The sequence below is a fragment of the Ornithorhynchus anatinus genome, chromosome X2 (genome assembly GCF_004115215.2).
Source record: "Ornithorhynchus anatinus isolate Pmale09 chromosome X2, mOrnAna1.pri.v4, whole genome shotgun sequence".
Lineage (NCBI taxonomy): Eukaryota > Metazoa > Chordata > Mammalia > Monotremata > Ornithorhynchidae > Ornithorhynchus > Ornithorhynchus anatinus.
Window position 1 is genome coordinate 11821652 of NC_041750.1, and position 15263 is coordinate 11836914.

General features: G+C 57.0%; 1 protein-coding gene across 3 annotated transcripts; it reads right to left on the minus strand.

Moving 5' to 3' along the window:
• Positions 1–1420: 1420 nt before the first annotated feature.
• On the minus strand, positions 1421–15060 carry MEX3D (mex-3 RNA binding family member D). 3 transcript variants are annotated; one of them, XM_029052774.2, is made up of 4 exons: positions 14478–15060; positions 14045–14141; positions 1993–3270; positions 1421–1529 (listed from the first exon to the last, which is right to left on the minus strand). In XM_029052774.2, exons 1-4 carry the CDS (start codon positions 14712–14714, stop codon positions 1477–1479), a joined length of 1665 nt encoding a protein of 554 aa, XP_028908607.1. In that variant the 5' UTR covers positions 14715–15060; the 3' UTR covers positions 1421–1476. The 3 variants fall into 3 exon arrangements, with proteins under 3 accessions (XP_028908607.1, XP_028908606.1, XP_028908608.1); XM_029052773.2 differs by having other exon boundaries at positions 14457–15060; XM_029052775.2 differs by lacking the exon at positions 1421–1529 and having other exon boundaries at positions 1736–3270.
• Between the last annotated feature and the right edge of the window lie 203 nt (positions 15061–15263).

Genomic DNA, 15263 nt, shown 5'->3' on the forward strand with positions numbered 1-15263 from the left:
CTTGAGAGGAACCAAGAGTACAAGCTGTGGCGCAGTGGAAGAAGAGTAGAGGGGAGAGAGCTGACTGCACGCCTTAGAGCCAACGGTCAGGAGTTTTGGCAGTTTCAGGAGTTCTGATGCAGAGAGGAACAGGCAACCACCAAAGACTTTTGAGACCCGGGGAGATGTGCGAAATATTTTAGGAAACTGATCCAGCACAGCAGAGTCAAGTAAGGACCCGAGAGGAGAGAGACCGGAGGACGAGGTAGAAGTCAAGCCCGGACTTGTCGAGTGCCTGGACCAGCACGGTAGCCATCTGAAAAGAGAGAAAGGGGCGGATACGGAAAACGCCTCGGAGGAAAACCTGAGAGGATTTAGGGACGGACTGAATCTGGGGGATGAGAGAGAGGACGGAGTTGAGGATAAAGCCAAGGTTGCGGGCCTCGGAGATGGGTAAGGATGCAGCAGAGCTGTTCGGAAGGCAGAAGGAAAGGTGAGATTGCAGTGGAGGTGAGAGGCTGGGCCTGGCAAGGTAGATTTGGAAGTCACCCAGTGGATGCTCATGGAGAGGGTCTTTCTTTAAAGCCAGGAGGGGGCTGGGGGGGGGTGAGTTCCCTGAGGGTGAGAGAGGAGAGTGAGGAGTCCCAGAAAAAAGGAGAGGCCAGGGGAAGAACCAGCAAGAGAGACTGCAGGCAGGCTTGGGGCCAGAGGGACTCAAGTTTATCAGAGGCCTCAGCCCGTCTCCCACCCTCTCTCCCCACCGCCACTCCCTGTACCAAGCTAGCCCATACCTCCCGCCCTCCGCCACACCAAATCTGAATTTTCATATATAGTAAAAAGACTTTATTAAGAAGGCTTTGAAGTCAAAAAAATAAAACTCTTGATACAATTTTCATAGCCATCAAGTCAGCTCAGCAAATATATAATCAGTACTTTAGCTGTGTAACGTTAAAGGCCCGTTTTCTTTAAAATAAAATATATTTTAGTTCTTAAAATTTTTCAATAAAGTACATTTTTCTATAAATTCCCTACATATACACAAGAGGTAAAAAAAAAAAAAAAAGGACCCTAAAAAAATCAAACACAAACCACAAAAAAAAATCCTGTAGAAATGTGTGTGTGTTTTTGTGTGTGTGTGTGTGCACGCATTACCCCCTCTGACCCCCAAGCAGCCCCCCACCCCCCGCCCCCCTCCCACCCTTCATGGTGATAACGTTCCCCTCCTGGTCCCTCCCACCCCATGACAGGCTGTCTTCACATTGACCAAGTACAAAGAATAAACTGTTACCCAAAAAAAATCTCAATGAAGATGTATATATATATATATATATACACACACACACACACACGCTGAGAACTGCCTGCAAAAAACACCAAAAACAATGCTACGTTACAAAAAAAACTTTAAAAAAAAATTAAGACAACCCTTGTGTCTCCTAAATAAAAGTGCAATTGGACCATTCTCTCTGTTTATTTTAACTTTTCAACTGAATACTGTTATTTGGAAAGAAGTGTAGAACAGCCAAAGTGTCTCGGCCCAGCCCCCACACCTGGGTTAAGAGTTAAAGCTATTCTGTAAACATTGGATTCCCTTCACCTCCCTCAGAACCCAATTTAACACCCCACGCCCACCCTCCTTGTCCCCCCCGCCCGGCCCCCACCCACGGCTTCCCCAACTACTCCCACCGCCCTCGCCCCTCCTCCATCTTTTTTCTCTCTCTCTCTTCTCTCTTCCCCCCGCCCCCCGGCCACCCCCATCATTGCCGCCCCCCTACCCCAATCTGAGGCTGGCGGTCCTTCCCCGGTCTGAGTTGTTCAGTGAAAAGGCAGAACAACGAGGCAGCCTGGGAGTTCTCAAAGTTGGGGGGGTTGGGAGGGGAGGGGAGGAGAGGGGCGAGGTCGGGGTGACCCAAGAGAGGAGAAGGGGGCCCCCGCTCCCTTCACCGCCCGCTCTTCCCTACGGTCCCTCCCGCCTGCTGGACAACTACCCCCGCCTAAGCTACGAAAAGATATGAATGGCCTGGGTGACGGGGGTGTGGCAGACCGGACACTCGGGCTCAGCTCTGCCACAGATGCGGATGGCACACTCCATGCAGAAGAGGTTGTGGCCGCAGGGGACCAAGGCAGCAATGACTTCGCTCTCATAGCACACCATACAGTCCCTGGAGATCTTGCGCGGCCCCTCCGAGCTGCTGGAATCGGTGGGGGAGCCCGAGGCGGCTGACACGCTTCCCGGCAGGGAGGAGGAGGAAGAGGAGGAATAGCCGGTGCTGTTGGAGAAGGAGGAGAGCGAGCCCTGGGTGGGCAGCCAGGAGAGGGTGCTGACTGGGTCGCTCTGGATCCGCCGGGCCAGGGGGTGCTCCAGGGCCATGCCGGGCTCGGGCAAGGTGGGCGAGTGGCGCGGGGTGGCAGCGCCACTCAGGCCGCTGTTGCGCCGCTGGGAGCCGGCGGCGGGGCAGCCGCCGAACGCCTGCAGGGGATTGCTGCGTTCGAAGGGGGACCAGATGGTCGCCGGGGCGGTCAGGTCGAGGCCCAGGAAGTCGAAGCCCAAATCACAGTCCTCGGGGCCCAGGGGCGGAGCCTGCTGGCTCTCCCCACTGAAGGCGAAGTTGCCGCCGGCAGAACCGTAGGGGCTGACAGGGCCGGTCTCTGGGGCCGGCGCGTGGGCACCGAAGAAGGCCTCCGCCGGAGCCCCGGCCCCGAGGGAGCCGAGGCCATCGCCGCGCAGGCCGGAGGAGGGGCGGCGGGTGGGGTTGGGCGCCTTGGCCCAGAGGTTGGCCGGGCCGCCCAGAAGGTCCAGGCAGACGTCGGTGCCATTCGAGTGGAAATCGTTGTCGGTGCTGGCATCGATGAAGGCGCCCGTCCGCATGGTGATGTGGGCCTCGATCTCCTCGCGTGCCCGATCCACGTTCTCCGGCATGCCCGTCACTTCGAACACTGGCTCCTTGTCCCGGCTCGGGGTCACGATGTAGGTGTGGGTCTGCTGCTGGATGCGCTTGATGGTGGCTCCCTTGGGCCCCACCACCAGCCCCACCACCCGGTAAGGCACCCGCACCTGGATGGTGGTCTGACCTGGCAGGTTGGGGGGGCCCGGCACAGCCCCAGCCAGCCCGGCACCCTTGTTCCGGGAGGCCCGGATCATGGAGAAGTGCTCAGCGGCTGACAGGATCTCCCTCTTGGCCATCTCCACATCCTCCTTCCTCCCTGTCACGATGAAGATGGGTTCCTCCCCCCGCACCGGGGTCTTGATGTAGGTGTTGGTCTTGGCCCGCAGAGCTTTGATTTTGCATCCTGGAAGGAGAAAGAGGAGGAAGAGGAGGAGGAGGAGGAGGAGAAAGAGGAGGAGAAGGAAGAGAAGGAGGAGGAAGAGGAGGAGGAGGAGGGGAAGGAGAAGGCGAGGGAGACGGTGGGGGGGAGGGGATGCGGGGCAGGAGGTGGGGGAGGATGGGAAGATGATGACGAAGAAAAGAAGAAAAAAGGGGGAGAAACGTGAGTCCCTGAGGATCAGTCAATCACTGCTATTTATTGAGCGCTTACTCTGTGCAGAGCACTGGACGAAGCGCTTGGGAGAGAACAATACAACGGAGTCGGCAGACAAGTTCCCTGCCCAACGGAGAGAAGGCCACAGTCTGCTTTCACCCTCAAATCCCAGGCCCAGCCCGGCCCTGCAGGCCCCTCCTCTGGGTGCTCAAACCTAGATGGGCTCCAGGGTCTGGGATGCTCAAGGGTCCGATAAATGCAGACCGAGCCTAGAATCGCACCGAAACTCAGGGGCTCCTGCTCTCAGGTACTGGGCTGAGAGCAGAAATCAAATCCGGGCCACTGGCTCCCTCTTCTCAAACCTGAGGGGGCCATCCCCACACCTGAACATCCCCCAGCACGGCCTAGTTAGTGGACAGAACATGGGCCCGGGCGTCAGAAGGACCTGGGGTCTAAACCCGGCTCTGCCACCTGTCTGCTGTGTGACCTTTGGTACGTCACTTAACTTCTCTTGGCCTCAGTGACCTCATCTGTAAAATGGTGATGAAGACTGTGAGCCTCACATGGGACAGGGACCGTGTCCAACCCAATTTGCTCACATCTACCCCAGCGCTTAGTACAGTGCCTGGCACACAGTAAGCACTTAAATACCACATTTATTATCATGATCCCCCTGCACTCCATCCCCACCACAGCCTCCAACTGGGGGTTGCATCTGGTCATAGATTCAATGTCTCCTGACCACAGCCAACATCATCATCAACAGCACTGACCAACGCCTCCTGTATGCAGAGCCCAACAGGTACAGAACACTAGCCTGGGCCCCAGGAAACACGCCACCTCAGTCCCCATCCGCAAGGGGCTCACCATCTAATGGAGGAAGCCTAGCGGACACCAAGTTCAAACTGCCAAGTAAAAAGAAACAGAGAGCAAATACCCCCCCCAAAAAAACAACCAACCAAAGCCACAAGTTAGCTCGCTCCCTTTAGCGGTTCCCTCTCTGCCTGGAGGGCAGAGGGCGTCTCAGTTGGCTCAAATCGTACGGGTCGAAGCTCGCCTGGACCGTCTGTTATCGTTCCCCCCGCCCCTCCCCCGTCTCAAATGTGTGCTGGGATGACTCCAACTCCAATCCCCAGGGCCTGACCACAGAAGATCCTGAGGCGAATTTCACCCAGAGAGGGAGAGGCTGCAAATCTCAACTGGAAGGTGTGGGACAGCTTACTGAGGCCGGTGCCCTCAGACCCTCCTCTTCCGTTTCTAAACTTTATCTCACTGTTCATGCCGAGCCCACGCCGGTCTGCCAAGTGGTGTCCGAAGTCCGAAGGGGGGTGGGGGTGGGGGGGAGATGATTTCCCAATTGTCAAGGACCAAGTCAAACGTCTGGTGGTCTGACCAGGGGCGGGACTGGCCAGCACCCCCAAGTGATGACAGTTGGTGGAAGAGAAATGCAGCTCAGACCCAAGGCGGGAGCCAGGGTCGAGTCTGGCCAATCCCCTCCCTGCTCCACTTCTCCAGGGCTCAGATTTCTGAGCTAGAAATCAGGGCCGCCCTGCCCCCTAACAGGCCTTAAGGGGCCCTAGGTGGGAGGGAGCAACTATGGAATATTGTGGCAGACTGTGGAAAGGCAACGACAAATACATCCAGAAACTCCTGCCCCTCATTTCCCATTCAGGGATCACGCCTCGGGATCCTGCTTCTAAAGCCTGCTTCCAGGAGGCCAGTAAGCTTCTCACCATTTCTGGGCTTTTTTTCAGTCTCGCCTCAAGCCCCAGCTTCTGGGACTTCACCATCCAAGGCCAAAGTCTACTCTCAGATCTAAAATCCTCTTGGTCCCCAAGTGGGGGAACTCACCACAAAGGGATACCTCCAGGTCATCAGCACCCGGTTGATGGTTAATATTTTTTTACAATGATAAACAGGAAGCCAGTGGTTTTTTTTTTTTTTTTAACAAAAGGGCTCTGCGTAGTGGGTGAGAGGAGAAAGGGCATCCCCGCAGACGAACACCGCACCATTTCGGATGCCTTCCCTTTGGAGGGGTTGACCGCTCCTTTCTCTGTCCCCGTTCTCTGAAAAGCTCCTCTTTAGGATGGAAAGAGCTCCTTCAATGGGGGAAGTAAGGCTCCGCTTCTTGTTTTCCGATTTTGCTACGTTCTCCACAGGACCAAACTCAAAATGGCAGCCAGTCCCCTTGCCACCATTTTGGACTCAACCCTTGGAGGGCCCAGTTTTTTCCTAGTTATTTTCTCAGCTTTCAAAATCCTTCGGGATCCCACTCATGTTACTGGGGCATGGGGAACTTAAAGCATCAAGCAAGAAATGAACCTCCACAGAACAGGGAACTGCCTCGGATAATGGATTCCAAACAGCAGTCTCCAGAAATGATGGATTCCAGACATCACAAAAGCGTTTGCAGGTGCCAAAAGATTATGAAAATAGTACACAAACGGGAAGAAGAGGCTACTTTCGATAAAAAGAAAAGGCCCCCAAATGGATGAATTTTAAGAGCCTGGACTTTAAGGAGTTGGCACGTTGGGCATTACTTTGAAAGAGAAATCAGAAGCTCCCCGGACCCAATCGCCGGGCCAGGCTTCAGGTGATCAGGTTTCAAGCTGAACCCAGCACTGGGTGGTCAGGGAAAACCAGGAGTGTCCAGGTTAATGGACATGACAGCCCACGAGGCAAGAATGAGCTGGAGGACTAAGATGGCCGGACATCCACCTTAAATGGGAAGAAATCAGGGTGTGATCCCGGCAGCCTGGAGTGTCGCTCTGGCTCTCTCTCTTTAGCCCCCACCCTGAGCTCCAAAACACCTGGTCACCTTGGATCAGTTGCCAGAGGACCTGGACCCGATCATGGGAAGTCTATCCTCCCATTCCAGTTCGATAAGCTGCCTTCCATCCTTGGTCTCCCTCAAACATCCCTGCTCCAGGAAGCCTTGTTAATTTCTGTGGAGAGCGAGGGACAAATCGTCATCTAGCTCATTCCCACAATCCCACTGCCCCTCTGGAGGCTAGTCACTACAATCATCATCATCATCACCACCACCTACATCCGCTGTACTGACTGAACCCTACTGGGTGCAGAGCACTCAATTAGGTGCTTGGAGACAAACAGAAAAAGGGTGAAATACAATCCTTGTCCTTAAGAGGCTTTCAGTCTAATGGGGGAGACAAGCGGAATCCTGTTCCTGTTTCAAACTCTCCGGGAGGAGGGGGCACAACACGGGGGAAGCAGGGCTGGATTGGGGAGGACGTGGCGGGCCAAGTGTCTCCTGAGTGAAGCCTTAGGGAGGAGTCCCGGAGTGGGCCAAGACATTGGCTTTGCCCGGGCCCAGCTCCTGATCGGCAGTGGGATGCCCACGGGCCCGACCAGCCTTTTCCAAGCTATGTGGGCCTGGGGTGGATTTTCCCGCCACACTGGGTTCCCCACCTCCAGCACTGACTGGGAAGCAGGCTGGCCTTTTGAGAATCTGGGCCAAGGGGAAGGCTGCATGGAACAAGAGAGACGCAACGAGCCTTCCCCAACTAACCAACTTGCCAACACCCTGAGTCCTAGCAGCATCCCCTAAGGGGCCACCATGTGCTTACCAACTTGTGCCAGTACCCTGGATGGGCCTTAAATGCTGTGGTTCCTGGGACTCCATCTGAGCAGGCTAGTCTAGGAATGACCTGAGGGTGTACAAGGAGGAAGTGTAAGCTTCGTCTCCCTCCTCGGCAGGTAGATTTATGCCCCTGGGCTCGATCTCCCATTTCGCCGGGCCCCTCTGCTTCTGGCTTCCCCCAAACCCGAGGTCCAGCAAACAGCTGAGTTACAGGCAATCTGAGGAGGGTCTGATTCCCAGCTGCCAACTCGGGGGCTTGCAGAGGGTTTGGGGGAGGGTGGGCACGTGGCATTCAAGTTTCTGCACCATGAATGAGGGGCTCGCTACCAGGGTGGTGGGCTTCCAGGCTCCTCCTGGTATCCCATGGACCCTCCTTCGGACTTTCAAGGTCCTCAAAAAGAAACACCACGAGGCTCTGGGGATCTGCTGAACGGCTCCAGCCACGCCCTCAGCCCAGCTGATCCCCGCCTTCTAGTGGGGGGTCTCCTATCCCTGTCATTCCGGCTTGAAATTGGACGATTCCCAGATTCAGTGCCCAGAGATCCAAGCAGTCAAGAGGCATGGCTCCCGCCTCTTGCACCTCACGCGGCAAGGATTGTCTTTCCAACCCTGGCCAAGGCCGTGGGACTACTGACCCTCCGGGGCAGGCCTCCCTGATCGGAAACTCTGAGCTCTTCCACCAATGTCCCAGTTCTAATAGGGAGAGGGAGAGGGAAAGGGAGAAGAATAATTGTGCTACTTCCCAAGCGCCTGCCATCTGCCCAACACTGTACTTAAGCGCTTGGTCAGGTATAAGATCACCTCTCCTCCGAGGCCCTGGGGCTTGGCCTGAGCGCTGGCTCCACAGCCTCTAGCTCCAGTCAACGATTTCCCCAGAGCTAAAGCACCTGGGGCAGGGAATTGGTAAGAAGTCACCTCTAGCCCAGGGTCCCGGTCAGCTCCCAGGAATAAGGGCGGGCTTCTTTTCCCAAGTCTGGGTTCGGGCCACTGCCGACGCTGTCGCCTGAGGGGAGTTAAAGGGAAACCCTGGCTGGGGGTTCGGGACCACATTGCAGAGGGCGGCAGAAATGGGTCAGGGGAGGAGTGATGGAGTTGTAGCCTTTGTGGAGCACACCCCGCTAACCCCCTCTCTGAATGCCAAAGGGAAAGGAGGCTCAGTTTGTCCCAGGACACTGCAGTCCTGATCTCAGGGCTGGAGATAAGCTTCTCCTTCCTCCAGACTCACATGCTGCCTCCCCGACCCCGTCCTCCGCACCACGTCCTTGCCTGTGTCTATCCTGCCTCTTCCCCAGATTCCGCTCTTCCCAACAGTCGTGTGCAACCGCCTTTTAGATTTCCTTTTCCCACTCAGGTGGAACAAACACATTGCTCACCCTCCCAGCCTCCGGTCCTGCAGCTCAGCGAGGGCCCGATGCTCTTTCTTTCAGTTGCCCCGAGGGCAATTACCAGAGGCCCGGTCCGGCTCTCAGTCCAAAACCCTTCAAACTACAGGAGGCAGGCAGAAGGTGTGAGAGTGAGAGTCCCAAGACTTGTGTTCGCACCCAGACTCAAAGGCTGAACGGGACCCAAATCCACACAGAGGCAGGGCAGGGGCAGGCAGCGGCACGCGTGGAGGAGCCCAGGTGTCCGATTCTAGCCCTGACCCTCCCCAACTTGCCCTTTACGACGTAGGACGAGTCCCGTCCCTTGTCTGGGCCTCAGTTTGCTCATCTGCAAATTGAAGAGATTTCAACCATCCCATCGATCAGGACTTGTGGTGAGTTGGAAATGAGAAGTCCACCCAGGATTAAGAAACCGGTGGTGGAGAGATACAAAGGTGCCTGGAGTTGTTATTAAAGAAACCGAATGCAAACGACCTTTGATTACAAGCCCTTGCTGAGGCGTGTCAGACCCCGGGGGCTTCCTCTAGAGGTAATGGGGACATTTATACGGACATCATAATGGGGACATTTATACGGACATCACCCGGTGCCGGGTAGGCCCCAGGAATCCCAACCGAATCAGCCTTCTCTCTCCTCCTCGGCGGATGGGCCAACAGAAATATTTGGAAATACGTGGAAGTTTGGGGCCGGCTGAGGGTGGAGGTTCAGGCCACTTGTTTGCCGGGGCGAACCAAAGGTACGGAGAGAGCATGATCTAGTGGAGTGTCGGGAGCTCTCGGTTCTAGCCCTTCCTTTGCCAGGGGCCTGCTGTAATCTCCCGGCAAGCCACAGATTGATGATAACAATAATGACGATGATGATAACGACAACACAACTGTGGGTGGCATGCTTACTGGGTGCTATACTAAGCGTTGCAGCAGACACGAGTTAATCGGGTCAGATGCAGTCCCTGTCCCACTACGGGGGAAGGAGAACAGGTACTGAATCCCCATTTGACAGATGAGGAAACCGAGGGGGCACAGCGGTTAAGTGACTTGCCCGAGGACACACAGCAGGCAAGTGAAAGAGCTGGAATTTAGAACCCGAGTCTCCTGACTCCCGGGCTCCTTCCACTAGGCCACACTGCTTAACCTCTCTGGGATCCCCATTTGACAGATGAGGAAACCGAGGGGGCACAGCGATTAAGTGACTTGCCCGAGGACACACAGCAGGCAAGCAAAAGAGCTGGGATTTAGAACCCGAGTCTCCTGACTCCTAGGCTCCTTCCGCTAGGCCACGCCGCTTAACCTCTCTGGGCCTCGGTATTCTCATCTGTAACATGGGGATGATAATCTTCACCTCTTCCTACCTCAGAGGCGTCGTGAGGAGAAAGTCGTGAGGCGTACGAGACGTCGTTGCGATAAAGAACAATCACACAAGTGGGGAGCTGAGCCACGCGGAGGCCTCTCCCTCAAAACCCAACACTGCCTGTCTCCCACGAGTCACACCCCTCCACTCCAAGTGAAAAGGACATTGGCTCCCCCCAAATCGAGCCTCTGCCTGGAGCTTTGCTCACTAGGAACGTGAGGGAATCCCTCCAGGATGCCTTCCCCCAGATCCTGGTCCACCAGCGCCCAACGAGTGTGGGCCTCAACCTGCTCTGAATCCCTGATAGACCCACTGGGTCCTGTTCTCACTCTGGGGGGCACCCAGCACTGGGCGTGAGCTTGCCTGCCCACTGAGCAGTTGGGGAGCTAAGTAAGACTGGGAGGACCGAACCCCCGTAGGCCCATCCCCCCCCCCGCCCAGGGTCATGCCCTCAGCGAAGGCCTTGTGAAGACAGGGCCGGAGGGGGCCGACCAAAAGCAAAGGTGGAAGGCCCACTCTCACGCTCGCCTTTGCTTCTGCCGGGGAGGGAAGGCCAGGCTGAGGATCCCGGCAGGAACTTCGCCCTGTAGCAACTTCTACCCTACCTTACGACTGCCATAGAGCCCTCTCTGCCCCTACTCTAGTTGACGTATTTGCTGGGCCTCCCCGTTCCTCGTGAGACAAGCGGCACAGATTATTCTTCCCATTTACAGGCCTCGAGAACCTAAGTGACTTGCCCTGGTCACTTAGTCAAGCCCCTAGGCTTCTTCTCACTTAGCCCCTTCTCCTGACCCATGCTGACCCTTATGCAACCAGGAAAGGGCAGGTCAGTCTAAGCCCTTATGGCCAGCAGGGGACTAACCTCCAGTCCCTTGCCCCCCTCCCCTCCCAGACAGTCCCCTCACCCCTCGTAACAACAGGAACGAAAAGTCAGCCGAGCTCTAAAAGAGAGGGAAGATGGTGGGAGGGAGCTGGGATAAGATGGGGCCTGTAAAGGCTCCGACTCACCCCAGGAGGGGGGTTTAACAGCCAGGTGGGCATCAGAATGCACCTCTCTATGGTGGCGGACCCCTTCTCCACCCAGACAACTGGGTGCCCTAAGCACATCAGCGACCCCAAGCTGGGCCTCCTGTCCCCATCTGGCCCGGCCTCCTGACACGAGGCCAACTGATGGGCGGAACCAGGTTCCCAGAGAGCAAGAGAGGTATCACCCCCCCCCCCAAAAGAATACGCAGAGAAGAGAGCAAATGCTAATGTCCAGGCTGAGGGGGAAGAGGGCAAAGTGTGCGGAGCCTCCTTAGAGGCTGGGAGGCACCAGGAGCCCCTTCCTTTCTTAAGGAGCCCAGGGAGAGCCCAACAGTGGGAGTAGGGTGGCCGTTCCCCCTCAACTCCTCGAAGAGCGTGAGATCGGACGCTTTCCCTGGTGGATCCGATGGTTCCGCTCAGGGTGCGGGACCGCCGGGGCCCCGGGTCACAACCCGCTCCCGTTCTGAGCCCGTCTCGCCTTCTGTGCTGTTCCTTCTCCCTTCGCACCTGGCGGGAAGCTGCCTGGAATGTCCGGAATCACGGCCCCAGAGAGGCCCCCGCCATCTTCATGGGGCTCCGGGAGGAGTTGGGAGGGTAGGGGGGAGAGAGGGGCGAGGCTGTGGGGGGCGTCGCCACTCCACTCGGGACCACAACCCCCTCCCCTCCCACACTCATGAGTCCCACCTTCCAATTCTGCACCCTTTCCCCGGTCGGGTCAAGGGCCGGCCGCAGGCCTGGCCGAGCGCCCTCAACACGGGCGGGCAGGGCGGGGCAGAGATCATTAATTCGTCGTATTTATTGAGCGCTGACCGTGCGCACAGCACCGTACTGGGAGTCTAAGGGATCTAGATGATCTCTCGGATACCCCAGAGTCCGGGGCGAAGGTAGCGGGAGGACAGGAGGTGGCCCAAGTCGAGGGTGCGCCGAATCTCACCACAGCCAGGGCAGGTCCCGCCCCCGGGGTCGGCCCTTCATTCCAACCGCTCATTCTCACCCCGAAACTGTCATATCGATTTCTAAGCAGCGGGCCATTTTGCCTAGACATCCCACGGGGCCCCCGAGTTGTTGAGAAAGCCGCGCCCCCCTCCCCCGATCCTCCACTCTGGAATTAGCGACGAGTAGATGGAAAGGCGAGGGGGTGGTGGTCGGGCTCTGCGGGGTCAGCAGACCCCGTTAACCCGGGGCCTCGAACGCGAAAGGTTTCCTCCCTCTTACCGCTCGACCCCACCCCTTTCCTCGACTCCGGCTAGGGCTCGGGGCCGCCCCCCCGCAACCCTCCCCCCCCGGGGCCCCGCGAATCGGCGCCGACGACAACTCTCCAGGCCCAGCCTGGGGTCCAGACATAGAGGTGACAAGAGAAAGTTGAGGCAGGGCGGCGGGGTGGAGATGGGCGAGTGTGCGGCTGGAGTGGGCTGAGCCCCGGCCCCCGCCTTCCAATGGGGAGCCGAGCTCCTGATGTCATCATGCTAATCACAGCATGGCTCTCTAACAAAGAGAACAATGGGACAGCCACACTGCTCCAGCCAACAATGGAAAGGCCCACTCCAGTCCGAGCCTCGGGGGGGGGGGGGAGGGAACGCAAAAAAAAAAGGAGACACCCCCTCTTTCTAACATCCGCACCCCCGAGGGCTTCACCCTGCCGGGGACCCGCGGCAAAGAGAAAGATTCAGGGTAGAGTGGGAGGAGGGAGGGAGGAAAGGCGGGAGGTGGGAGGAGGGCGGGAGAGGGTGAGAGAGAAAGAGAGGGAGGGTGGGGGAGGCGGCGGCAGCGCCCCCCAAACTAAAGGCACGGGCTCCCGGGGCGCTTCCACACATAGGAAGCACCCACGCCTACATCATTCGGGCTGGGTGCCCTCTCTCCCCGCCAAAAGAGCCTCTAGCCTTCAAGCCTCAATGCAAGCCACCGGGGAGTTTCCCCCCTTTAGGTGGCTTCGAAAAAATGCATCTCTCCTTCATTCGCGCCCCCCCCCCTTCACAACACCCCCGGGGCCGATCTATCCGTACGAGTTGGGGCGTGCCCCGGGGTACTTCGGTGAACCGATTCTGGAGACGGAAATTCTCCCTTTTCCTCTCCCAGCTAAATCCCCTCTGAAAGATTTCACCTATCCCCAGCTAAAAATGGAGGGAACCGATTGCTAATCAGTTGCAAACTGGGTGGCACCAACATCACCCTCCTGAGTGCGCCGAACAAAAACTGAACCACCTCCCCCCGCCCCGCCCCCAAAGCAAAGAAACTCCGTTTTTTTCCTCCAAGATACAGCGTGTACCCAAGTCAAATAAAAAGAAAACTTTGTATATAAAACTGTGCGGTTGCAAAGATATTGTCACCGTGCACTGGGCTCGCTGCATTCTGAACCCCAGTGCCTGCAGTCTCGAATACTTGCTCATTTTACCATTTAAAAAAAAGCATACTTGGAAAAGAAGCATAAGATACAGATACGGGGGCAGGAGGGGGAGGGCGGGATGTAGGAGTGGGGTGAGTTCTTCTGGTTACAAGTTTCTAGCTCCACATACGGCACAAAGGAACAAAGACCAAAAACTGACCCAAATACAAATCTGGGTTGGGCCCGGGCACTCTTTCGGATTTTTCTAAGGGACCAGAAAAACCGTTCAGGCGGTCGGCAGGAGTGTCAAACAATATATGCCACGCATTTTTCCCAGTGTTGTCATGCCCGTCCAACACAAGCGGACACCTCTGGCCACATGCTCCTGGCAGGGGACGGTGGCAGGCATTTAAGCTCTTGGACTAGGTGAAGACGAGCTCCAGAGCCCTCTAAATATCTAGATCTCCACATAGGTATCGAGGATATATATCATATATATTTTTACATATATATCCTATATATGATGTGCGATGCACCACATACGATATATCACATATAGGGTATGCAATCTATCATATATAGGATATTCAATATATCATCTATATTTTTACATAATATATATATTTACATATAAATAAAATGAACTTATGCCACTCGGGCACACTGACGTATCGGAGACCATACACCCGGCCACACACACGAACGACAATTTATACCCAGCGCTTAAGCGGGAGCACAGTGAAAATTCATCTGTGTGCCTCATGGAGAATTTCTATTTCCGTTGCAACTCGCCAGACTTTTCTATTTCTTTGACAAACCACTCACTGCAGAGTCCGGGGGAGAGAGGAATGTGCCCGAGAAAAGGAGGGACAGGCAGAGGGCACAAAGAAAGCACCTGAGGTTTACCTTGTCTTCCCACAATCTCTGCTACATGCTCTGAGCTGGGCACGGGGACACACTCGGTCATGTTCACACTCTTTTTTCTGCTCCCGATAACGTTCATCTGTTCGGGCAGAACGGAGTGATGGCTCAGGTGCGAGCGGTGGTGAAAGTTGCTGAACACATCTGAAGGAGTAGTAGCGCTGGAGGAGGGGCTCGCATCTGAGTCTAACAACGGCAGGCCCCCCATCACCCCACCCCCTCCGACAGTAACTCCGCTAGGGTTCTCCATCCCCGGCCCATCGCCTATTTCTTCCAGTCCTCCATCCTCCACCTCTTCCTGGTCGCTGGCTACTTTAACTACCCCTTCCTCCTTCTCCTCTTCGTCTTCCTTCTCCACTACCACCTCCTCCTCCACCACCACCTCCTCCACCACCACCTCTTCCTCCTCTTCTACCACCTCCTCCTCTTCCTCCAGCCCCAAGATGGAGAGCTGGTCCAGGGTAAATCTCAGGGCGGCCGCCGCCGCCGCCTCTTCTTGTTCTTGGGGCGGTTGCCCTTCTCGGATCTGGTCTAAAGGCGGCGGCGGCGGCGGCGGCGGCTGTTGCTGGCCGGGATTTGGGTTGAGCATCCCCAGGCCGTGAGGGGGACCGGCGGCGGGCTCTCCCCCATCCGGTTGGTAAACGGAGCTCGGCATGGCTGGCTGAGGAGAGGGCTAATGGAGGGAGCTAGCAGCTGCTCTCCCGGGCACGGTTCGGGATTTCAATTCTCCCTCCTCCTCCTCTTCCTAAGCCTTTCGTCGCCGCCGCCGCCTCTTGCCCCTGCCTCCCCCCTCCACCTTCTTTGTCTGCTCTCCTGCCGGCCGCCTGCATTCAGCAGCAGGCGGGGAAAGAAGGGGCTGGGATGAGGGAGGGGGGAGGGGGGGGCGCCGCTGCCGAGCCGGGAGAACCGCGGAGGCGGCCGCCGAGCTGAGGGAGCCGCGCAAAACTGCTCTTCGGTTGGGGGCTCCCTTCGCCGCCGCCGCCGCCTCCTCCTCCTCCCCTCCCTCCTCCCTCCCTCCGGCCCGTGACGTCACCCCCAGCACAACAATGGGTCAGGGGCCGCGGCGCACGCGCGGGCCACACGGAGACCCATGTGGGGCCGGCAGGGGAGGGGGGCGGGGCCGGCCCGAGGGGGGAGAGGGTGGAGAGATGGAGGGACAGAGAGAGAGAGAGAGAGACGGCAACGGCCCAACCTGCCCCAACCC

Bases quoted from the DNA above. Each gene is read 5' to 3' on its own strand.
- MEX3D (XM_029052773.2), bottom strand. From the start codon at position 14,714: ATGCCGAGCTCCGTTTACCAACCGGATGGGGGAGAGCCCGCCGCCGGT. The intron at 3,271-14,044 runs GTAAACCTCAGG...TTCTCCTTCCAG, and splicing joins AGAGATTGTGGGAAGACAAG to GATGCAAAATCAAAGCTCTG. The intron at 1,530-1,992 runs ATATCTTTTCGT...CTCTTAACCCAG, and splicing joins CCCCGTCACCCAGGCCATTC to GTGTGGGGGCTGGGCCGAGA.